The sequence below is a fragment of the Parasteatoda tepidariorum genome, chromosome 6 (assembly GCF_043381705.1).
Source record: "Parasteatoda tepidariorum isolate YZ-2023 chromosome 6, CAS_Ptep_4.0, whole genome shotgun sequence".
Lineage (NCBI taxonomy): Eukaryota > Metazoa > Arthropoda > Arachnida > Araneae > Theridiidae > Parasteatoda > Parasteatoda tepidariorum.
In genome coordinates, this window is record NC_092209.1 from 883,163 (window position 1) to 906,534 (window position 23,372).

At 30.9% G+C, this 23,372-nt stretch overlaps 1 protein-coding gene across 1 annotated transcript; it reads right to left on the bottom strand.

Moving 5' to 3' along the window:
- Nucleotides 1–557: 557 nt before the first annotated feature.
- Nucleotides 558–15,975, bottom strand: LOC107437038 (uncharacterized). The gene is made up of 3 exons (XM_016048905.3): nucleotides 15,585–15,975; nucleotides 5,184–5,276; nucleotides 558–1,781 (listed from the first exon to the last, which is right to left on the bottom strand). The coding sequence occupies exons 1-3, from the start codon at nucleotides 15,673–15,675 to the stop codon at nucleotides 1,510–1,512; spliced, it is 456 nt and encodes a 151-aa protein (XP_015904391.1). The 5' UTR covers nucleotides 15,676–15,975; the 3' UTR covers nucleotides 558–1,509.
- Between the last annotated feature and the right edge of the window lie 7,397 nt (nucleotides 15,976–23,372).

Genomic DNA, 23,372 nt, shown 5'->3' on the forward strand with positions numbered 1-23,372 from the left:
TCGTTCACTCGATGAAAAGACGCTGTGAAGCTGTCTTAAAAATTAAGGGTTATCCTACTAAGTATTGATTGTGTAAGTATCACTTTAAAAAAATGCAAATCTAAGATAGATCTTACTATTAATTGCATAACTTTTTTTTTAATACAGATATTGTAATACTGTATTTATTATTAAACTCTACATTAAATTACCTTCAATTTGATATATAAACGTTTGTATTTACGTGAAAATTACAACAATGTGGTTCATGGCTCAAGCGTACATTGAGGCAAAAGAAGCTCCCTAAATAGCTGCTTATTTGTAACCTGTGAATGTTAAAAGAGCAGAAATTAATTTCAGTGAGAAAATGAAAACTAAACTAACGCAGTTTTAACAACTCAATTTCCTTATTCATAATGCTACTTCAACTGTGTAGAATTCTCATACATTACCTTTATAGATAATGCGTGGTGGTGGACATAAACGTATTAAAATAGATCGTCAATGCAACGTTTGTTTTATTTTTTTGGAATTTCATAAGACCCATTGAGCTTGAAATAAAAATTTGATGAAGTACATTTAACAGCAAAAAATGTTTATTTACAAAGAAATGACAATTTTATTGGAATGAATCATACATAATGATAACAATGAGTGCATTAACTGTGCACAATGTTATTGATTTACATCTCTTCTCTGTTTTATCGAAATAAAAACTTTTATTTTTCTTTTCTAAATATCTTCTCAAGATCTTGTGATTATCGATAATGCATTGATAAGGTACAGTCAGTGTACTTAAATTAAATGTTAGTCTGGGTAAATAAGAGTGTGAAAGATAAATTGAAGTTGTTTACTATTTTGACTTGGGAAATAAAAAAATAAATAAAGAGGTCAGTTCAATGTGAAATTAAATCGCGATCTAAGTTGTAAACAGATCTCTGAAAAAAGAAAAGAAATATGGTTTGAAATCGGAAAATAAGACTTCTATTTGGAATACTGTTAGAAACAATACTTGTATAAAATATTGCAATGCTTGAAAATAAGAATTTCATTGAAAATAACTACTGCACATTCACGCATCGTGTTGTTTAACAATTAAGAGGGAAGGAATAGTTTGCAAATAATAATGAGTTAGTTTCAAAGTGACCCTGAAACCCATACTAACCAGAACTGTCACTAGTGAGAATATTAATTCCACAGATTATATATGGGTTTTTTACTTGATAAACTAGCAAATATGGATTGAGGAACGAAAAATAACCTCATTCATTCAAGTATGGTACATTAATAGATTCTTGCATAGGGTTGAAGAATATGTAAATTCCTGTTAGAATTTATACCCGAAACGAATGAAATTTCAACTGGAACTCAACTGAGGGCATATTTAATTAAAGAATCCAATAAACTGTTCTTTTTCGAAATATGTATATTGATTCATGCTACCGGACATGAATAAAAAAAATGTGTTCAGAGCGTATTTAGAGATTTACAAAGAGGTGGGTTATTTACAACGATGAATCATACGATGCTTCATACTCCACGGATGGACGCGTGGCGGCAGCACTTGTGGAAGATGGCGCCTCTGTTTTCGACGCACTGTCCAAATGTGCGCATCAATTTGTCTGCCGTCGAATCGTTCTTTCTACCCTTGTGGAGAAGTTGAGGAATTCTCTTATTGTGTGCCCTATTATAGTTTCTATAGATAATCCTTGTTGCATAGAATTGGGAGAAACAGAGGTATCCTTTCTCTCCGGCCATCTGACCCAAAGTGCAGCACTGCTCCTCTTTGCTTCGGACTTTGCCTGAAAAAAAAAAGAATATAGAACACTCAGACATTCACATTTCATTTTTTTTATCCACCTCACACCTGTTAGAAACTGCAACTGAATATTTGTATTAAACTTTTCAAAGAGTAAAAGTGTTATTTTTAACGATAGTGTTGTTGTTGTTGTAGTTCATTTACGTCGCACTAGAGCTGCACAATGGGCTATCGGCGACGGTCTGGGAAACATCCCTGAGGATGATCCGAAGACATGACATCACAATTTTGATCCTCTGCAGAGGGGATGGCACCCCCGCTTCGGTTGCCCGACGACCTGCACGCGAAGTCGAGCACTTTACGGTAGAAGAATTTAACGAGGACCCATACCACACACCCTCGATCCCTACGCAGACTAATCCAAGTGGTCACCCACCCGCACACTGACCGTAGCCAGTGATGCTTGACTTCAGTGATCTGCTGGGAACCGCGTCTTAAAGATCAGTCCACTGCGGAACCATTTACTTGAAGAGATTAATTAATCCTTACAAAACTTGGATCTACAAAACACTATGTTTACATTAGGATTGGCAAAAATCATAATTGAAGGGAGGGTATCGATTTTATTTTATTTCTTAAACAAGGGTTAATTGGGAAACTGTAGCCACTGGACCAGTAACTTAAGGATATTATTAGTGCATGCACAGTTACAAAAATGAAATTTGGTTGGGCTGTATTTTAATTTTGTATCTTAAACTATAAGGTTTAAATGTAAAAAAAAATATTAATAATAATTGTCAAAGAAATGTTTTTCTTTTTATCCCACTTATTATTAATCAATTTTAAAAATCTCTTGAAGACCTAAAATGATTTTCGTAAAAATCCCTTTTTATTTTGAATGAGTTCAATAGAATAAATGTAGAGATAGAGAGGTTCATTTGGAGATAGATGACGTCAACTGAAGTGTTTCATTTACGAGTGAGACATTGAACGACTGATAAAGATCTGATCAGATTGCTTGATAAATGTTTCTCGGAACATTTATCGACTTTTTCCCACAGAGGCATCCTGATAATTATATTCGAAATGTTATTACTATTTGATGAAATGGACAATTATAGTCCAGTATGCAGCGGGCATTGTATTATTTAAGACGAAATGATGTTTGTTTCGAATAATATTGTCCTCTTGAACAGCAGAGAAATGCCTTTCATTAAATTTCTTTTTTTTACATTAGGTGTGAAAAGGAAAACTATTCGACCTACATTCATATATTTTATTTTTTATTTTAGGAGATAGATACGCAGAAAACTCTTAAAAGAGTGAAAATAAATTACCTTGAGTAACATTATTTAATCTAGAAATGGAATTTTCACGCACTTAAATTCCATTATGATGGTTCGAAAGACATTCTTTAAATAAGTGACATGTTAAAACTACTTATCATTTTTACAGTGTTTATGTGAGTGTTACATACATTAAGTTACGAAATCAGACACTAAAACGTACTTTCTACGAATAAGCTTACCATTTTTCTTTTGTCATGGATTCAAACTTTAACTTCCAAAATATAGTGGATATTAACAATTAGGGAAATGGGCACTAGCAGTTTAGTAAAGAGCATATGGTTCAATTTTCAGTTGAAATAAGAAAAGCTAATTTTTTTTTAAAAAGGGAAGTAAATTAAAGGGTATTCTTTACTAGTTTAATGAGAACTATCAATTGCTAAAAACTTTCAGAAATAAGTTGTGACGGAATGGCGAAATGTATCAAACAGAATATTTATTCAGATGTGTTCATGTGAGATGTCAGATGTGTTCAGATTCCATTCTGATGCAACTCATGACTCACACATTGCATCATTTGGTTTTAGAAATTAAGCCTAAGAATCTTCATTGTTTTTAATGTACTGTACACACACATAAAACTTTATCTTTATGAAATGTGATACAGAAGAAAAGTGTTTCTTGTTTTAATTGCACTAAACAATGGTGCGCTGCTATGTATTCCGAATGTAGCAACTAAAGAAGATTAATAGTAGAATGATAACACTGGGGAACAAATTTTTTGTTGCATTTATCCAAGTATTTGATCTTGTCTGATTAGGGTGTCGAGGATTTCCAATTTGACAGATTTTTTTTCTTCAAATTAGTACTTTTATTTTAGTAGTTCAATTAATTTTTGTCAGAATGTTCAAGATTTTAAAGAAGGAGTATATATAGAGCNCTCATATATATATATATCAATGTTTTCTAAATTCAAGTGCCCGGTACGCATTGAGACGGTACTCCGATCACTGATGTTTCTCCTAATCCATCCTCAGCAGATATTAAAATATCGAATAATAATAAAGACAACGAATAAAATAACATCAAATCGCATATAACAAAGCGACTGTGTGATTGTTGACATTCTCTTGATTTCTGTCATTCACGGTAACAGAATAATGTGGATACTTCCATACTATGTAAACAATAATTCTGTCTTAGAAGATTTTAAACTGTTGGTTCAATTTGAAAGATCATGTTTTTAGAATTGGTGGCATTATCAAAATTCGGATTGACCCGAAATGACAGTTAAAAGATAACAATTTCTTTCTAGCTTTAATACCAGCAATTTCGAAATCATTCTATAGCCAACGACTCTCTGGGAAATTTGTTCGAGTGCATATTAAAATTGGTTACTTCATTTGCTTTGTTATGAAAAACCAATACCCTGCATGTTAATGAAGCAATTATTAATTTAGCAATTTATTGAGAAATGGATTTCTAACCAATCATAGTGAAGACCACACTTTTTAGAAAATTATTTTGACACTTTTTTCATTCATCATGTTACAATAGCTTTAGATTTTTCAAATAACATCTTTAAAAGTCATGTTACACTCTACATAGAAGCAAATAATTATTTGCCTTTGTAAAGTTTAGTTTGCCCTTTTCAAACTATAGTAAGACAATGAGGTTTGCGCATCGGTAATAAGCGTTATGGACTGTATGAAAAGGTGTTTTAAAGAAATTATGACTGATTAAAAGTTTTAAACTGCATTATAGACGCCAGATTTCAGTGCATTTCTCTAAAAACGTTGATTGTAACGATCCAATTTATTGATTGACAAAAATGTTCATTAATTTCAACAAATGAATTATACGTATAAAAATGTGCGGAGTTTTAATAGACGCCCCATACAAATTAGACTACGATATTTCAATACTAATTTGAAACACCTAAAAATTAAATTTTGTGGAAATATTCTTTAAAAATATTGCATGTTTTCCTTTTGATCTTTAAAACCCCTTAAAGAAAATATTTTTCCAATTTTTATTTTTCGCAAATTGAACTTTTTGTAAGGGTAATTTTTTCAGCACTTCAAGAATAAATGAATAAAATAAAATAAGGGTATCTTATGTAAGTATTCATCATAAAACGTAGTTAATTATTTGCTCACCTGTCCTGAGAAATAAAGAAGGTACTGCCATCTTGATTTCGATCTGCTGCACCAGGATGGATTGCTGACGCTTCTCCAGATGCAGAAGGTATTCTGTTTTCAAAAAAAGATCTTTTGTTAAACGAAACTTCATTCGATTATGAGAGAGCTATCACGATTATTAATATACTGGGAAAGCAGCGAAAATGCTTCTAATTGCATTCATGATAATTAAAATTCACTAACAATATTTAGACAAATTGTTATTTAATGACTAGGAATGAATTAAAGTCAAATGATTCACCTATTAAAACCGTTTGCTGAATTCGTATCGACCTGGGCTCACCTCATTGAGAGACTCTTGAGTCAACGTGAGTCAGTATCTGTGTTTATAATCTGTGCCCTCACATTTTTTGGTTTTATGGCTATCAATGTTTTACTCCGTAACCTCATAACCCAAAATGCACGGGAACTCTTGGATCAATCATTGGGACAGTACTAGACTTCGTGGTGGTTCGTTTACCACTCAGGAAATTTCTCGTCAGCACTGTGGTCAGGGCAAGTCGGGATCGAAATTCGTATCGACAAGCCATCACTGGGATTTTTACTAAGAGGCGATCGTTCCATTTCCTGAAATTTTTTTTCAGTTTGTCGATTTATTAAATTATTGATTTGATTGAAGTATAACAATTCTGTATTAAAAAATCGGAAGCTCCGCCACTGCCGTTTTAGGTACTATGTTACATTTTGTTTTTCTACTCCAAAACTATCAGACATAGAAAGAAGGTGTGTAATAAATGTACAGAGAATATGATGGAAAATAATTTAACATTCTATAATAAGTTCGAGAATTATTAACTGTTAAAGTTTCAAAAAAAAAAAAAAAAGAAAGCCGGCTAAATGACCAAGTGGTTAGCGTGCCTGACTGCGAAGCCAAAGGCTGCGGGTTTGAATCCCGCTCAGGGCCTGGATGTTTCTCTGTCTGCGTGTTGCCCTCTGTTGTGTGAATGTGGCCCACCCTATGAACGGGTGTCTGTGATAATATAACGTGGATCATGTTGCTCGCCTTCGTGACTTTGGTTCACAGGTGCCCACAGGGTAGCGATAAATGAGCAACACTTGCCCGACATCTTCAAAAGCGAAGAACGAAAGTTCAATGACTGCCTTTATTTTTCAAAAAAAAAAGCACCATACGGGTGTTTTACAGGTCACAGAATGTAAAAACAGAGTTATAGTTTTATTTGCTGAAAAACCATTTTTGCTTACGGACTTAGGGCGAAGTTTTTTTCAAAATTCCAATTTTTTTTGCGGATTTTTGTCACTTTTTTTCCTTTACGTTGCCTTTTATTGTAAGCAAAAAATTGTAAGGCATAGAACTTACGAAGTTGCGTGGAAAAAGAAGTACGGTGGACTAAAAATTGGAGTACGATGGCATACGATAGGAGTACGATGGAATAAAAAATTTGGGATTTGATTAATAGTTTGAGAAATTATCAACCATTGAACTTTTAGAAAGAAATATCATGTGATTCCATCTACAGCTCTATTAAATGTAACGACAGAATTGAATTTAACATGCTGAAAACGTTTATATTTGCATTTCCAGTTAAACGTTCCCATTTGTTTTTTTTTTTTTCGAAATTCCATTTTTTAAAAAAACTACTATAATTTTAAATGTTTCTGTCGCAAAATTTTTCAATTTTTTTTTCTTTTTAAAGGATGACTATTTATTTATTGTTGTGGAAAAATTTATTTATCTCTCTTGAGATTTTCATAAAGAACTTTCCTCGAGATTCTAACCCCATTCCACACACCTTCCTCCCTTCTAACAGTATGGACTGCGCAGAAAAATTTTATGCCCCTATATAAGTTCGTATCGACTGGATTCAAAAGTAATAAATAAATATATATATATATATAATAATGCAAAAAGAGAATGTTGCCAGATAGGTTAGATGTTAGTTACCGGATCTTCAATTTAATATAGAAATATTTAAAAACATAAAGGACTCAAGAGCGATAAAAATCCCTTATAATTGGAACTTTTATTTATATATATTAAAAAAGAAAATCATGTTCTGACTAATTCATCACAGAAGAGCTTAAATTACTGAAGCTAAAAACATGGACAATGACCCCATTTTATGTCCTAAGGAAGGAAATTTTGATATTCCTCTTCTAAGGGGGTTAAATAGGGGTTTAAAGGTTGTTTAAAAAACCGTGGATTTTGACATTTTCTTAGGTTGTTTTAAGTAATAATTCATAGTCAATGATTAGTTACACTGTAAATATTTGTTTAGATTCATTTTGTTAGGTTGTCTTAAGTAGAATAACTAGTTAGATATACGTTAAGGATTTATTTAGAATTTATATTTTATTATGTTATTAAGTTATGATTTAATAAATACAAGTTAAATGGAAAAAAAAACAAAAACATATACAACATTCCAGGAATAATGCATTTTATATGGTAAAGCCTAATCCTTTACCTAATCTACACAAATAATCAAAAAAAAAAAAAACTTTTTGAGGACCGAAATTTTTTTGTTTGTATATTTATGCTTTTCGGGGTGTTCAACAACATCCACAATTTTTTCAGGAAACATGTCTTTCCAGAAAAATCTGGAAAAAAAATTTTGTTTTCTGCATATAATCTCGTTACATTTTAAGAAAGAAAATTTTGAAGGTCATATTTGAGACCAAGATAAAATTTCCTTCTCTACTAACACAAATACACGTAAAGCTAAGAGAATTATTATGAGTATGGAAATAACGACGTCTCTTTCTGTGCTTCAGATGAAAAAAATCGGGGAACATAATTAATAGAGCTCTGAAACTTATAGAAATCTTTCTTGTGAAATCTAGTACCTAGTAGATTGCTAAATCTTTTCCATAGTTTTAAGGATCTTTTCCATTCGTGATTTTTTTACTAATTGCTTAAATTTTAACTCGATTTAGACTTCTACTAACAATAATGTCAGTTTTCCCTTCCCTTTCATCAATTTATTCCCAGCACCTGAGAAGAGGGTTTAGAATCAGATGGTCTAGAACAGGGGTTTCCAACTTACATGTGGCCGGAGGCAGCAATTAGATACACCAGTCAAAAGGCGAGCCACAACTTTATCAAAGTTTTACATGGGACTCCTTTATGTTTGAAAGAACATTAAATATTGCTGTACATTAACAAATGATATTTTTTTAAAAATTAATGGAACAAAAAAAAAATTCTCGAACATCTGAAATAAATTTTTTTTTTCTTTTCCGCTCATGTGATATTCAATTCAAGGAATTTAAGTTAAACGTGATATTCATTCCCTCTTTTAAGCGTTTTAAAATTTACTAATGTAAATAATTTCGTTCAAAATGAGTGATTTCAAAAAGTTAAATGAGAGAATTTCTTCGAGAACATTTCTGAAACGCACATACTAAATTATATTCACAAAATACAAAAAAAAAACGAAGTAAAAAAGTGCTACATACACAATTATTTTTGTGTTTGAATAAATATTTTCTTGGATGCAAAACCTGAGAAATAAATTTCTTTGCACCGTTGGTATGTTAAATTTTACAGAAACAGAGGAATTAAGTTTTTTTAAACGAAAGAAGAGTATTTTAAAACCGTAAAAATTTTTTACGAAAATTGTCCGCAAAAAAAACGACAACTAATATATTTTAGTTCGCGGGCCACAAAAGAAGGCTTCGTGGGCCGGATGTGGCCCCGGGTCGGCAGTTGGAAACCCCAGGTCTAGAAATAGATGGCTAAGATCAGAAATTTCTATTTTAAACAAAAAAAAATTAAAAAAAAGAACTATTTCCATTTTGCCAACAAAAAAAAACCCCTGGATTTTCCAACTGAAAAAAAAAAAAAGAAACTTATTTCCTGGAAAAAAAATTTGATCGAAAAATGCAAATTCGTATTCAGCACCCCCAAAAACATAAAAGTACAAAAAGAAAATGCTTTCTCCAGATAAAATCCTTTATTGTCTGAACTATTCATTTGGGGTCATTTCGCTTCATCCATTGATATGTTTACGCAATGAATAACTTAGGGAATAAAAAAAGAAAACATAAGAAACCTGTTACCCCTTTTTATTTATTCTATAGATCTGAGGTTAGATTTACTTATCCGTGAAGGTGATGAAGTTTATGTAATGAATATACTACCACTACTAATTTATTTATTAAATTTAGGGTTGCATTTACTTCACAGTACGAAACTTTCAGAATGAAAATTCAAACTAGCCTTTTAATGTTATAAGCGTAATTCGTCATTTATTTATTTATTTTTTTTGCCTACTGCACATTCATACTTGACTTAGTATTTTTCAAGTCTTGTTTTTGAAATGGGTTCAAAATTAGAAGAATATGAAGGGGAGCATTTTTGCCCCGAATCTACTTCTTGTTGTATATCGACGGTTATAAAATGTTTATTTTTTTATATATAGACTAACCAGATGAAGCACTTTCTTTTCCACTTTTACAATATATTCAGATTTTGTACGTATACATTTCAAATGAAATTAAATATCATTGATTCAAATAAAATGAATTTCACTGGCAGCAACAATTTAAATTTCGGATAAATAAGGAAGAAAGAGGGTGTGGGCACGACATATTATAAGAAGAAACAAATGACCTTAAATCCCATTCTAAAGGTCATGCAGAAAGGGTGGGTTCATAACAGTCCTCTTTTGTTCATTCTTAATGTGACCATTGACTTTTAATTCAGAGAGGAAAATAAAATAAATGTTGACAGATTAGATTCATGTCTCACTCTTCATCTCCATCACTCGTTTAAGATTTCACACTCCTAAACATAATACGAGGCATTCTCCAAAGAAAACTTTCGCTAACTACTTCTTGAAGCAAATCATCTTTTGCATTCTTCACAGGTTTGCCTATTCCAGGTAGCAACAGTTCTTTCTGTTAAGTGTTTGGCATCACCTGATGATAACATTTTGTAGAACTGATTTTAATATTTTAAATAAAAATTGTTTCTAATTTGTTCAGATTAAAAATTGCATACCAAGCCTCATCCGGAAAAGATTAAAAAAAAAGTATTAGTGAAACCATTTTACTATAATTTAGAAACACAGTAAATTATCAGTGAATACTCTAAAGGTAAATCATTGATAAGCATCGTCTTTAGTGCACTCTGATTGCAGCATGAGGTTGTATCGTCAAAAAGAATTCTCTACATTAGACTTATACATATTATATAGGGATATACACGCACAAATATTTTGAATAGATTTTAATCTACTTACAAATCAGACTTTTGCTCATTTGTTGCAAAATGCGATTCACTACAAAATTATGAAGAAAAAAAAATTTAAATTTTTTCCGCCCATGCACATTATAAAATAAATAATTTAAACAGTGGTATCTTGCGCAACTTTTAGCGAATTTTAAAACAATACTTTTGTAATTAATTTTTAAATATTCCAAAATTTTGTTTCGTTTTATTAAATATATATTTTTAAAGTTATAGCAAAAAAACGCAAGACAGAAAAATTAATTTCTTATAAAAGCATTCATATACATTCATTACAAGTAACAACTGAAGTAATTGGTACAAGTTGCAAGTTTTTGCTTGATTTTCTGATGTACAAAAATACTTATTTTCTTTCGTAATTTATTGTCGTTTACTGAAACTTCTAAATGCTTTAAACTTTATTGCTTAGTATGAAAAATCGCTTGAACTATCTATTTCTAAAGTTACAAAATAATCCTTGAAGTATTACTTGAGAAACTTAAGAAATGTCAAATGTCTTTTTCATTATTGTAGGGTAGTGTATATGCATTCCTATAAGGTATGAATAATTAAATAGACACTTAAATTGTAACAAATTATGAAATGTCAGATATATTTAATACCTTTAATAAATTTTTTTTTGAATTAAAGAACAATAAAAAACGGGAGGTCTTAAAATGCCTGCTTTCTAGTGTTAAATGTTTGTGAAAAATTCTATAGTTAAATTCGGAGAAGTTGAAGCTCATACCATAACGAGGTCGGCACTATAAATGCGAATAAATTAAAGGCTGAATTTATTCTTCTTTTTTAAAAATGATGAGTTAAAACTTTATTATTTCCTTTTAAACTTTATTATAAGATATCTATTCATGTAAAATTTTTTGAATGTTTAAAATGCGAATAAAAAAAGAAAAATAAATAAACTCAAGGGTAAATTAAACGTAATAATTTCTATCTACTTTCTGGGCAAGTTCTGATTGGAGGGTTTAAAAGTGTAAGCCCGATTGGGTATGTCACACTTTTCCCACCTGAAAAAGAATTTCGAGGCATAACGATTGAAAAGTTTGTCATACCCAAGAAATGTCCTGTCTGTTTAATTTAATGCTACACAGCCAACATGTTTACAGGAAATAATTCTTTAAAAAAACTTAAGATAAAAATGTAGATTAAATTTAAGATGTATTTTATTCGAGTGAAAGTTTGCTGATGAACAGAGTCTGGTTGAAAGAATTCTTCCAGACGACGACGATGTTTGCCGGAAATGATGGAGATAATAAATAGGCTGATATTTCACTGATGGTGAGACACATTTCATTTGTGAATCAGCAAACAGTATGAAAAACAATGAAAGAAAGAAAAAAAGAGAGAAAAGATTTAAAAAAAAAGAAGGTTTAAAAGAAGATTTAAAGAAGAAAAGAAGATTTAAATTAAAAGGGAAATTAAAATAAGAAAGTTTAAAAATGAAAAGATGTAATCTCGTCATCTGTACGATTATACTCGTAAAAATAGTGCTTTCTAATATTGGAATAATACAACCAAAACAAAATATACAATAGTGTAAAGAGCACACACACAAATAAATAAATAAAAGAAATGATGATGAGATAAAATTAAACTAAATAATAATTATATTCTTTTTAATGACTGACTTTTTCAATAATTTAAAGGGCAATAATTACATTACTAATGTCTACAATATTTTTCTTCAAGAACTTGTATTCGTTAAGTCATTTGATAATTTTAATCTTTCTTACAAATTCCGCCTTTCTCAAAATTATTAATGATTTTTTCGAGATTAATTTTGAATTTAGTTAAGAAATTTACCAAAGAATAAAGAAAGTGAATTAATTCTTAACAAAAATAGCATTTAAAACTTTTCAGCACATTTTCTACATTTAAATCTTAAAATTAATGAAAATAGAAAATTTTCCTTTAAACTTTTCGACAAAAGAAGAAGTATTTTAACTTTGCACTTACAAGACTATCGATTTTAATTCCAAATTAGCTAATAAGATTTTTTCCAACATAATTTTATCAATCAGTTATTGAAATGATTCTAATTCTAAAGAATATTTGAAAAAGACTAATAGTTTTTTAAAACAGATTAAATTAGAGTAACTATTTTGATTGTTCATTTTTTCAATTTCATCTTAACAAAATTATACTCAATTTAGGATTTAGTTTATTTTATTTCTGATCATGGTATTAGTTCTGATTCATTTTTCGAGGAGAAAACTAATTATGATAAGCTGTTTCTAAGCCACTTCTCAGAATAATTTGGATATATTAATAATGGGTTAATTAATTTATTATGTAAACTATTAGTTTGTAGTAAACCCGTGTAAAGGGGTCACAATACCCCAAAAATGACCAAAATATCGATATTTTTTTATTGCTGATAATAAAACTTCAAACTATTTCCAATGCACTGAAAAAAACTCATCTCTCTATCTACATTTTTAAAAAAGTTATAAATGATTTTAGATTACCCTAAAACAGAAACTTGATCAGCAGACAGACTTTAAAGTGTTCTTTCTCATAGACGATAATTTTGTGTTTTAGTCTAAATTAAATCCCTAAGGAATTTTTTTTATTTAAGATAGAGCTTTGAAGTAAACTTTTTTTATATTAAGTATAATACGCTTGTTTAAACTGTGCATGGAATAAGCATTTTATAAAGAATTTCAATTTTTACAGCATGTTATATATACATAACAGGAATTTTTAACTTTTTATTCTACTTTTTTACAAATTAATCGATAACTAGCTTTCTAATTAATATATCAACAAATGAATGCACAAAATTGCTAAGATGAATATCGTAAGCACAAATTGTTTTAAAAATATGTTAAAATAAAAAAGCCTTAAAGATTTAAAAATTTTGAAATTTTTCAAATTTTTTTAAAATTTTAAAGAAATTAAACAATTTAATTATTTTTTTGAAGATAAATTATTGGTTATAAGTTAAATGAGCATGTAAAGCATCCACAAAATGAATGATTATACCTTTATTTAAAAAAAAATTTCGCAAGGGTACTGCGACGGCCCCTTAAATATTTGTTTTTAAAATTTTAAATTAAATTTAATTGCCCATTATAAAAAAGAGTTCTTTTAGTAAGTATGGGTTGAGGCTCTGATTAATAAACGGACACCCCCGATGACGTTTATTGTTAGGAAAGAACTGTCAACCAATGAAAGGTTTATTCCCCAGTTTGTGTTAGTATATATATATATATATATATATATATATATATATTTATATTTNATGATTTGTAGTAATGTTTATGTATGAACAAAACAAATCGACAAACTCTTCCAAAATTTGATTAAGAATAATGGATGTACTTAAATTCTACTTAATTGAACTTAAATTTAAACAATGTACTTAAATTCTGTATAAAATCATGTTGCTTTGTATGTGCTATTCTTAATGAAAGTATTTACACAAAATTTTTTATTATCGAAATTGATATTTTTACAATGCGCAAATCCTATTCTGGCAAATCAATCCATAGCTAAATTTTTTCTAATATTTGATAAATGTTTTCCTCAATAAATGTTAACTAGTTCTTTAAAAATCATCAAAATTTAAATCACATAGCGAAAATGCTATCTTTTATAAATTGTAAAGCTTTTAATTATCCAGTATAATATGTAATTACCTAGCGCAAATCCAATTTTGGGCCAATCCAAGGTAGCACACAAATCAAATGTGGTTCCATTCTTCAGTAAGAAAGCTCCTTAATATATCCCATTATCCTCTATTTACGTTTTAATTTTATATTTTGAAATTTTGCATAACTGAAATATTTTAAAATCATTTTTGCAAGATGTCAGAAAATAAATGAACTTCTGATCTCGCTACTTGCTTTATATATTACTTTTTGTGTGTTATTTTGTGTTTTTATTAAAATAATTGTTTCATAAATCTTTTTTTTTACTTTTTTTATTCATCTTTAAAAAATATTTTTCCTTCTAATTTCTTTCCCCGCTTTCTTTGTATTTTTATCTTACATTAGGAAAGTGAACTGAATGCGTGTTATTTCTTTAAACAGACATCGAAATCGTCACCAACTTTTCCCAAAATGACCGGCAATTCAATTTTTTAAAATAGGAGAATAAAGTGAATGGCTTAACTGAATTACAATGCGAATCACGTTAAAAGTATTTGTTTTAAAAGTAGAAACCCTTTCATTTCCTTTTAATGAAACGAAATATATTTTAACAAATGAAGTAATTATTGATTTAAATTTAATACAATCTAAGTACTAGTTATAAATTTAATGAAAACAGACAACCCATAAATATGCAGCTACTCCAATTTTATCGTTCTTTTATAGAGTGTTCAAAATGTAAGTAACACAATTCGGAACATTTAATTGTGTTTGTAACCGACCACTTAATATAATAGTTTGCTAAGATTGAATCCCTATTCGTTTAAAGTATTGTAATGTTAAACGCTTTCTGAGGACACTTAAAATTTCCACTGAACTACGAATTATAATGTTAATTTCAAATTAAATACACTTTTTTTTTATCTACTATTACAGTACAAAGTACTTTATTTAACGTTGCATTTTATATTGTAACATAACAGAAGAATTAATTTTTTAAGAAAAATATTTATTCGAACAAAATATTGAAATAGTGCAAATCCGTTTCAATAATAATAATTGGGAAAAAAAGGAAAAAAAAACTACCAATCAAACGCTCTCAGTACACTTTCACTTATAAAAGCATCGAATGAATAAAAAAATGATGAGTGATTATTTATAATGAACTAGAAAATTATTACAAAAGATACATTCAATTCATTCTCATATCGCTTTTAATTAGCTGAATAAATTTGGCATTGAATTTATAAATCAAAAGATAACTTATTAATAATTCATTTATTAATCTCGTTCTTTTAATTATTTGTTACGTTATTTTTCAATAGTTCGATTAAACATAAGTTTAAAAAAACGTTCAAATGAAGTTTGATAAGTAATAATTTAAGTAATTGCCAAACTATTCATCAGATAAATTTTTTTATATAAAGATTTATCTAAATTATTTCCATGAGATCAAAAACTTTTCTCTTAGGACCTAACTTTTAATAAACGGATAACGAACAAATTCTCCCGATTTCACAGACTGATTTAGAATGCTTCAAAAGGTTTGCTTACCGTCGAAATACTTGTACTTGGGATGAGCAAAAGAAATGGACATAATAGCAGCCAAACAGAAGAACACAACGCTAAATCGACACCCAAACATTGTTGAAGGAGCGGATCACAGCATGTGATGCCGTTTAGGCAGATGATTCTTATTTCCCTCCCTCATGGAATGCGGGATTTTCTGCGCATGCTCTTCCTTTTAACACGCGTTAGGTGAATAAAAAGTAAATAAACACTCGTTGGTTGGGGGAGGGGGGAGGGAAGAGGTTAAGGCTGGACATCGCACGTTCTCGATAAGACTCGCGCACACATGATAAGGAGACTTGATAATTAACCAAAATTCCGTACTTTTGGGATGGACAGTATCCTGACCTCCAAAGCAAGTCATGGCGTAAATAACACCCCCGCAGTGCGGGTCGGGGGTGGCGTAGGATGTTTGAGGGAGCCGGATGGAGAAATAATACATTTATAGAGGTGCACAACCTTCGGTACGCTGCAGCACCTAAACACAATAATAAAATAAAAAAACTATTAATTTTTGATGATGCGTGAATTAATAAATCTCTTTTGAAGCTCTTTTTTGTTTATAATTAATGCAAGTAACTTTTCAATCGTGTATTCGGAGGTTGGTTTCTTAAAATCCCGATCGTTTTAATAGGGTATTTATAACGAACTATTGAATCACTTTTGATGTCCTTTATTTAAGTCAATTTTATTGTAAATTCGAGCAATTTTTCTGTTGATTTTCGGCACTATGCATTTTCACACCGTTTTAAAAATCCCGGTGTTTTTAATATGTTTGAATAGGACACTGGACTCGTGCATTTAAATCTGCTCTTTATTATTTGTGCCGCTTTTTCGGAAATATGAGATTTTCTTTTCTTTCAACAATTATTGCAACGCTTTTCCCTAGGGTTTCGGAAATCTTGATATTTTTAAACCGGTATAATAAAAACTTGTGATTTTTGAATCAGTCATTTTAATCATCACTTTTGACGTGCTCTTTATTTGTGCCGATTCACATTCCTCAATCTACGTTATTTCTCTCTCGCTTTTTGGTAGGTGCTATTATTTATTTTCCAGTGTTCTTTTTTTTTAAATCTTGTTATTTTTAATAAAATATTATTACAAAACGCGGCATTCGAATGTAGGTTTTTAAGCTGTTTATCGTTTCTGAACTTGGTTTGATCAAATTTCGACCAGGGAGTTTGAAAACTCTCGCTTCCACTGTGCTAAATCTGATGAGCTCTCTTTTATTATATTACATAGATATGAAAATGCTGATTATGTAAGACAAAGAAAAATTGCTTAATTTTAAAGCTTTTTTCTAATATTTATTTTATTCACGGTATGGGTGATGCTTAGAATTAAATAAATGTAAAATTATTACTTTAACATTAAAATTTATTCCAACATTTCATTTAGAATTTATTTTTTATTGAATGCACTGATTCATATAACTTTCATAAAGAGCTTTCTGTCCTATTTATTCATTCAAAAACATAGGAGAGATTGAAAACCATATGCTTCTTTATTTTGCTGTTATGAAAACTGTTTAAGGGAAAAGTATTTATTAATAATAGGAGCATGAATATAAGTAAAAATTAAGAGTAATAAAAATATATGTATTTGGATTGATTGATAGTATGACATCTAACAATGTCACATAAAGAAAAACTCTAACGAAGGGTGCTAAATCAGGAAATAACCCCATTTAAATAACGTGAGATGAAAATCTCCAAATGAGGTGAAAATCTCCAATTGTAAAAAAAAGAAAAAAATATTTTTCTATTTAAAAAGACATGTCTTAAACTTTATTCCTATTATTCTGCAATAAAAAAGCTAATAAATGCGTGGAAACTCTTAGGTGGTAAATCTGATTTTTATTTTTAATTTAAAACTTTCCCAAGAAGAAAAAAAGCATGCAATTTTTAGAGATTACAAAAATTTTCCATTGTTAATAATAAACTGCTTCATTAAAACTGCTTAATATTAAAGAGCTATTATCAAAAAGGCATCACAATAAGTAGTGTCATGTAATATCATAAAATGCATACATGACATTATTATGGAAAAGTTGGAAAATAAAGTATTCAACGTTACTATTATTGTAAGAAAAAATAGGATTTAAAAATAAAATAGTGAATGCTATTAATTTTAGGAACAATGATAAGTAATAAAAAGCAAAATGTATAAATTATGAAAAAATATATTATCTAAATACATTAAAAAATACACTTTGATGTATTTCTTAGAAATTCCCCTTATTAAATTTACTCTTAAATGCATATTTATTGCACAAAAGTGTAATCAAAATTACTATTACTAGGCTTGAATTAAAAACAAAATATTAAAACAACGTAACCAATTATTGATCGACCAATATTATACAATTATTGATCGACCAATTACGCCAAAACTTCTACGTAAAATCACTGTCCATTTCTTGTAAGATGAAAAAGATTATTTCTTAAACAATCGTTAATAATGTAGATGGAAATATTATTTATGATAGATTGCAATATTTATTTTAAGATAATAAATATTTTACCATCTTTTTGATTCTACATTGAGCTAAATATGATATTTGAGCGTATGAGAAAGTATGTATCAATAAAAATAAATTCAAATAACAAATAAGTTATCTATTATTTGCAACAATTTTTACATTTACTAAAGCTATAAAGTTTCTTATTGCTAAAAAGTTTCTAATAAAGTTTCTACATCCTTTTATAATTGACATTAGAATGTTAATTTCTTACAACAAACCACTTCCACCCTACGTTATTCGAATGGAGGATTTTCCAAAATAACCTTCGGTGGTAAACTTTTCTTAATTTTAAAGTCTAATTTTTCTTGAATTTTAAAGGGATAACAGGTGCTTCATTAAAAGTAGAAATGTAGACTTTTCCATTTTATCCTGGACACAAAAATCGATTAAAAAAAAACGAAAAAAAAAAAAAAAAAACGGTATGGTCACTCGAAAAATATGTATGGCATAGTTTCTTTTAATTATTACCTTTTTTTAAAAAAAAAACATGAAACGAATTGCAGTGATTGGTTCACCATTTGAGGGCGAACCAATCATGAACCTAAATAAAGAACTAAGAGGGCTCTTATAATTTGCTAATTGTTTTGAATGTTAATTAATAAATATTTTTGCTGTTATTACTTTATTAAATTTACTTCAAACGCAATAATGCTCGTCACATTGAAACCAATTATATTTTAAAAGACATTCTCGGTATTACCTGGTTTACGTTAAATCAGAATTCGCAATAAACGAGTTCTACTCCTTATTTTAATTATTTTTTTGCACTTGATTACAAATATTGTTCCGTAATTTAGCGTAATTGACGTGTTTATTCCTCCTTTTCCAAAAAGCTCTTTTCTTTGTCTTCAAAATACCGATTTTTGGAGCATTTTAAATCTTTAAATATTTGATTCGTTTTTTACCAATTTAACAGTGTGTAATTTAATAAAGAGAAAATGAATGCTTCCAACGTTATCCTTTTTGTTTACTCACATAAAAATCGTATATTTTGCCGATTGCAGCATGTTTGTAATGCTGAATGATGTTTGTAAATATTTCCTTGTATCGTGGCTACATACTTGCTTTATTTTTTCTTTTTTTCTCCTAGTGGCTTTATTATTATCTTGAATCTCTTCTGCTTCGCTGCAAATTGTTTGGAAACTATTTTTCTTGGTTCGAAAAATATTTTTAAATAAAATTTTGTAGAAAGAAATAGATATTTATTGTTTGTTTAATTTTTGTAGCAAAAAACAGATTTTCCCTTCTATTTTTCTACTATTCAGATGAAAAAACTATTTCGCGAACATTCTTAGCAATATTATTTGTTAATGTTATAAGAAAATACCAATCTTAAGTTTTTAGTTTAAAATAATTTTATTATTTCTTATTTTAGCTTAAAATTATGTTGCCTTCCAGACGAATTCAGAAATTCCTTTGTCAGATTCTTCAATATATTTCACAACTCGATTATTTATTCTCGCAGGAGAGATAAAGAAGAATTTTCTTGAAGTAATATTTCGATATCTAATTACACGATTTACTATGAAGAGAAATTTGAAAAGTCTGTTTCTGCAATTTCAAATATATTTTATATTTCTGCAATTTCAAATATATTTCAAATATAAATACAGTTTTCCTTTAAATTATTACCAAACTAAAATAATGTCAATATATGCAGTGCAAATATCTAACTTTACAAGCTATGAACTTTTATTATTTGTCAAAGGTGTGTTGTTACTATTTGTTGCAAGTAATTGTGAAAAACATCTGTCCAGGATTCTGCTAGATCAAACATGCAATAAGAAGAAAAAAAAGGCAAAGAACGAAATAAAAAAAGAAAGAAAAAAAGTTTCAAAGAAAATAAAAAAAAGTAAAAATAATAAAAATTATTAAAAATTAAAAAAAAAAATAATTTTTGAAAAAGATAACAACAAAACTGATTGTATCCTAAAAATAATGCTTTCTAATATTGTATTAATATAACTAAAGCAAAAAAAAAAAAAAAAGTACAGAAATGTGAGGAGCACCATAAAAAAAGAAAGAAAAAAACCGATCCTCAATAAAAGTTTTATCAAGTAAAAATCACGAAAAATTCAATAAAATACAAAATAAAACACAAATAGGAATATATCAGAATATAAAAGCGAGAACGATTGCTTAAGAATAACTTGCCAAATTGATTTAAAAATATTTTCGTAATTAGGTGGTCAGATAACAAAATACGAAATGAAAGCGTCCCGCAGTGGACTGATCGTTAAGACACGGTTCTGTTCTCAGCAGATCACCGAAATCAAGCATCACTGGCTACGGTCAGTGTGCTGGTGGGTGACCACTTTGATCAGCCTGCGTAGGGACCGAGGGTGTGCGGTATTGGTCCTCGTTAAACTGTTCTGCCGTAAAGTGCTCGACTTCGCGTGCAGGTCGTCGGGCTACCGAAGCGGGGGTGCCATCCCCTCTGCAGAGGATCAAAATTGTGATGGCATGTCTTCGGATCATCCTCAGGGATGTTTCCCAGACCGTCGCCCATTGTGCAGCTCTAGTGCGACGCAAATGAACAACAACAACAACACAAAGAGCCATAAAAAGTCAAGATGAACCAGATAAGGCCAGATAAAGATTATTTTCTGAAGTTAATGGGCAATAATTCGTAGATGAAGTACACATTAAGATAGTCCAAAGAACTTCTCAGCACCAAAGTGGCGCTATCCTTTTAGCGAATCAAATTCTCTAAATTTTATCAGTTGAATGACGTTTCAGTAAGATAAGAAGATCCTTGCAACCACTCCCTTTTGGAACCTCCCTTTAAAATCTCGGGACAACCAAAAATGCGTGTATTTTTCATATTTTCATGGCTAGATAAATCTGGACCAATTCCCAACATTCCTGCTAGGGAAACCTACAATGTAATAGATGTAAAACTCCAGCCAATAATGTTTCCAATACTTAATATAACGTAATAAAATGCCTTTTTTTTAAAAATCTAAATCAGCCTAAGTCTCTTAAATTATCGATCACAGGGTGATCACTCCAAAATGAGCCTCCTTCCATCCATCAGAGAACTTTGAAGGAGGTACACCTGAGTGTGTGTATTTATGTATGTATATAAACTCATGTTTGTGAAAATTGCAACACCATGGAGGACTTATGCGAGTGAGCTGAAATTTTCAGGAAAGGCAAAGTAGAGCATGATATGCAAATGATTAGAATTTCAGATTCGTAGCACATGCGTATGCTGAGCAGCGCCCTCTGAACGGCTGATGGATCCGAATAAATAGACGGCTGTAGCGAGGCCTGTATGGTTATCACTGGTTATCTGCTTGTGGTAAACGTTAGCTTAGTCGTTACTTATGCCTCTTCGACGAAAGAGAGCTAATTTTCAACAACTTACGGAGTTTGAACTGGGGTGAATCATCGGCCTTCGGGAAGCTGGATTATCTTATCGTGCAGTAGCCACTCGTGTGCAACGTAACAGCAGCACAGTGATGCGTGTTTGGAAGCAGTGGACTCACGAGTGTCAGACAACTCGGAAATCCGGGAGAGGACACCTGGTCCGCATGGCGCTGACGGACAGTACGGCTCCCTCTAGACAACTGCCAGCACAGTGACCAATAGCTACAGGTGTTTCATTGTGTGCTTCATCAATTCGTAGACGTCTGCTGCAGCGTGGAATGCATGCAAGGACTCCTTTATGCAGGATTCCCCTAACGCTAAACCATCGCCGACTGCGACTGCAATGGGCCAACCAGCATAGGCGTGCTGATTGGCAGCGTGTCATGTTTTCTGATGAATTCCGCTTTAATTTGTGGTACCATGAGGGCCGCATTCGCGTCAGACGCTATGCCGGTGAACGCCACCTTCCGGAGTGTTTTATCGAACGCCACAGTGGACGAATACCCGGAGTTATGGTCTGGGGTACCATAGCATATCATGGACGATCTCAATTGCTACGAATTGTGGGTAATCTGAGCAGCAACCGGTACATCAGTCAAGTTCTACAGCCCCAAGCTGTTCCCTTCCTTCAAGCCCTGCCAGGCGCTGTATCTCAACAGGGCAATGCCCGCCCTCATATTGCTAGGACTGTTCAATCCTTTCTTGCATCGTGGCAGGTACAGCTTCTTCCTTGCCCTACGTATTCCCAGGATCTGTCGTCGACTGAACATGTGTGGGATTTCGTTGGTCGGCGTACTGTTGCTTCAACAGACGAACTTTGCGTACGCATACAAACAATATGGAATGCTCTTCCTCAGACAGACATTCAAAATTTCTTGACTACATGCCACGTCATGTAGCAGCACTTATTGCGGCGGGCGGTGGCTACACAAAATACTGATTTTGATCTCTTGTTATTGTTTGTTTGCTTTGAAAGTTTAATCATTTATTTGTTATTTCATTTAATTATGACGATTCCTTCATGGTGTTGCAATTTTCACAAACAGGAGACATATGAAAAAAAGGGGGGGGGGAATGATAGGTAAAAAAATAACAAACAACAGTTTAAGAAAAAAAAAGAAAAAAGGATGAAATTTTATTTAAAAAAACCGGAAAAAAGAGATATAATCTTTTCATCAGCCCACACGATTATATTTGCAAAATCCGGTTATATACGGCTGATGAAAAGATTATATATTTTTTTTCCGGTTTTTTTAAATAAAATTTCATCCCTTTTTTTTTTTTTTTCTTAAACTGTTGTTTGTTATTTTTTTACCTATCATTCCCCCCCCCCTTTTTTTCATATGTCTCCTGTTTGTGAAAATTGCAACACCATGAAGGAATCGTCATAATTAAATGAAATAACAAATAAATGATTAAACTTTCAAAGCAAACAAACAATAACAAGAGATCAAAATCAGTATTTTGTGTAGCCACCGCCCGCCGCAATAAGTGCTGCTACATGACGTGGCATGTAGTCAAGAAATTTTGAATGTCTGTCTGAGGAAGAGCATTCCATATTGTTTGTATGCGTACGCAAAGTTCGTCTGTTGAAGCAACAGTACGCCGACCAACGAAATCCCACACATGTTCAGTCGACGACAGATCCTGGGAATACGTAGGGCAAGGAAGAAGCTGTACCTGCCACGATGCAAGAAAGGATTGAACAGTCCTAGCAATATGAGGGCGGGCATTGCCCTGTTGAGATACAGCGCCTGGCAGGGCTTGAAGGAAGGGAACAGCTTGGGGCTGTAGAACTTGACTGATGTACCGGTTGCTGTTCAGATTACCTACAATTCGTAGCAATTGAGATCGTCCATGATATGCTATGGCAC

What these genes read in the sequence shown, in the direction of transcription:
- LOC107437038 (XM_016048905.3), bottom strand. Translation starts at nt 15,675, where the DNA reads ATGTTTGGGTGTCGATTTAGCGTTGTGTTCTTCTGTTTGGCTGCTATT. An exon ending in CAAGTACAAGTATTTCGACG is followed by an intron (nt 5,277 to 15,584) that starts GTAAGCAAACCT and finishes TTTTGAAAACAG; the next exon opens with AATACCTTCTGCATCTGGAG. An exon ending in TTCTTTATTTCTCAGGACAG is followed by an intron (nt 1,782 to 5,183) that starts GTGAGCAAATAA and finishes TTTTTTTTTCAG; the next exon opens with GCAAAGTCCGAAGCAAAGAG.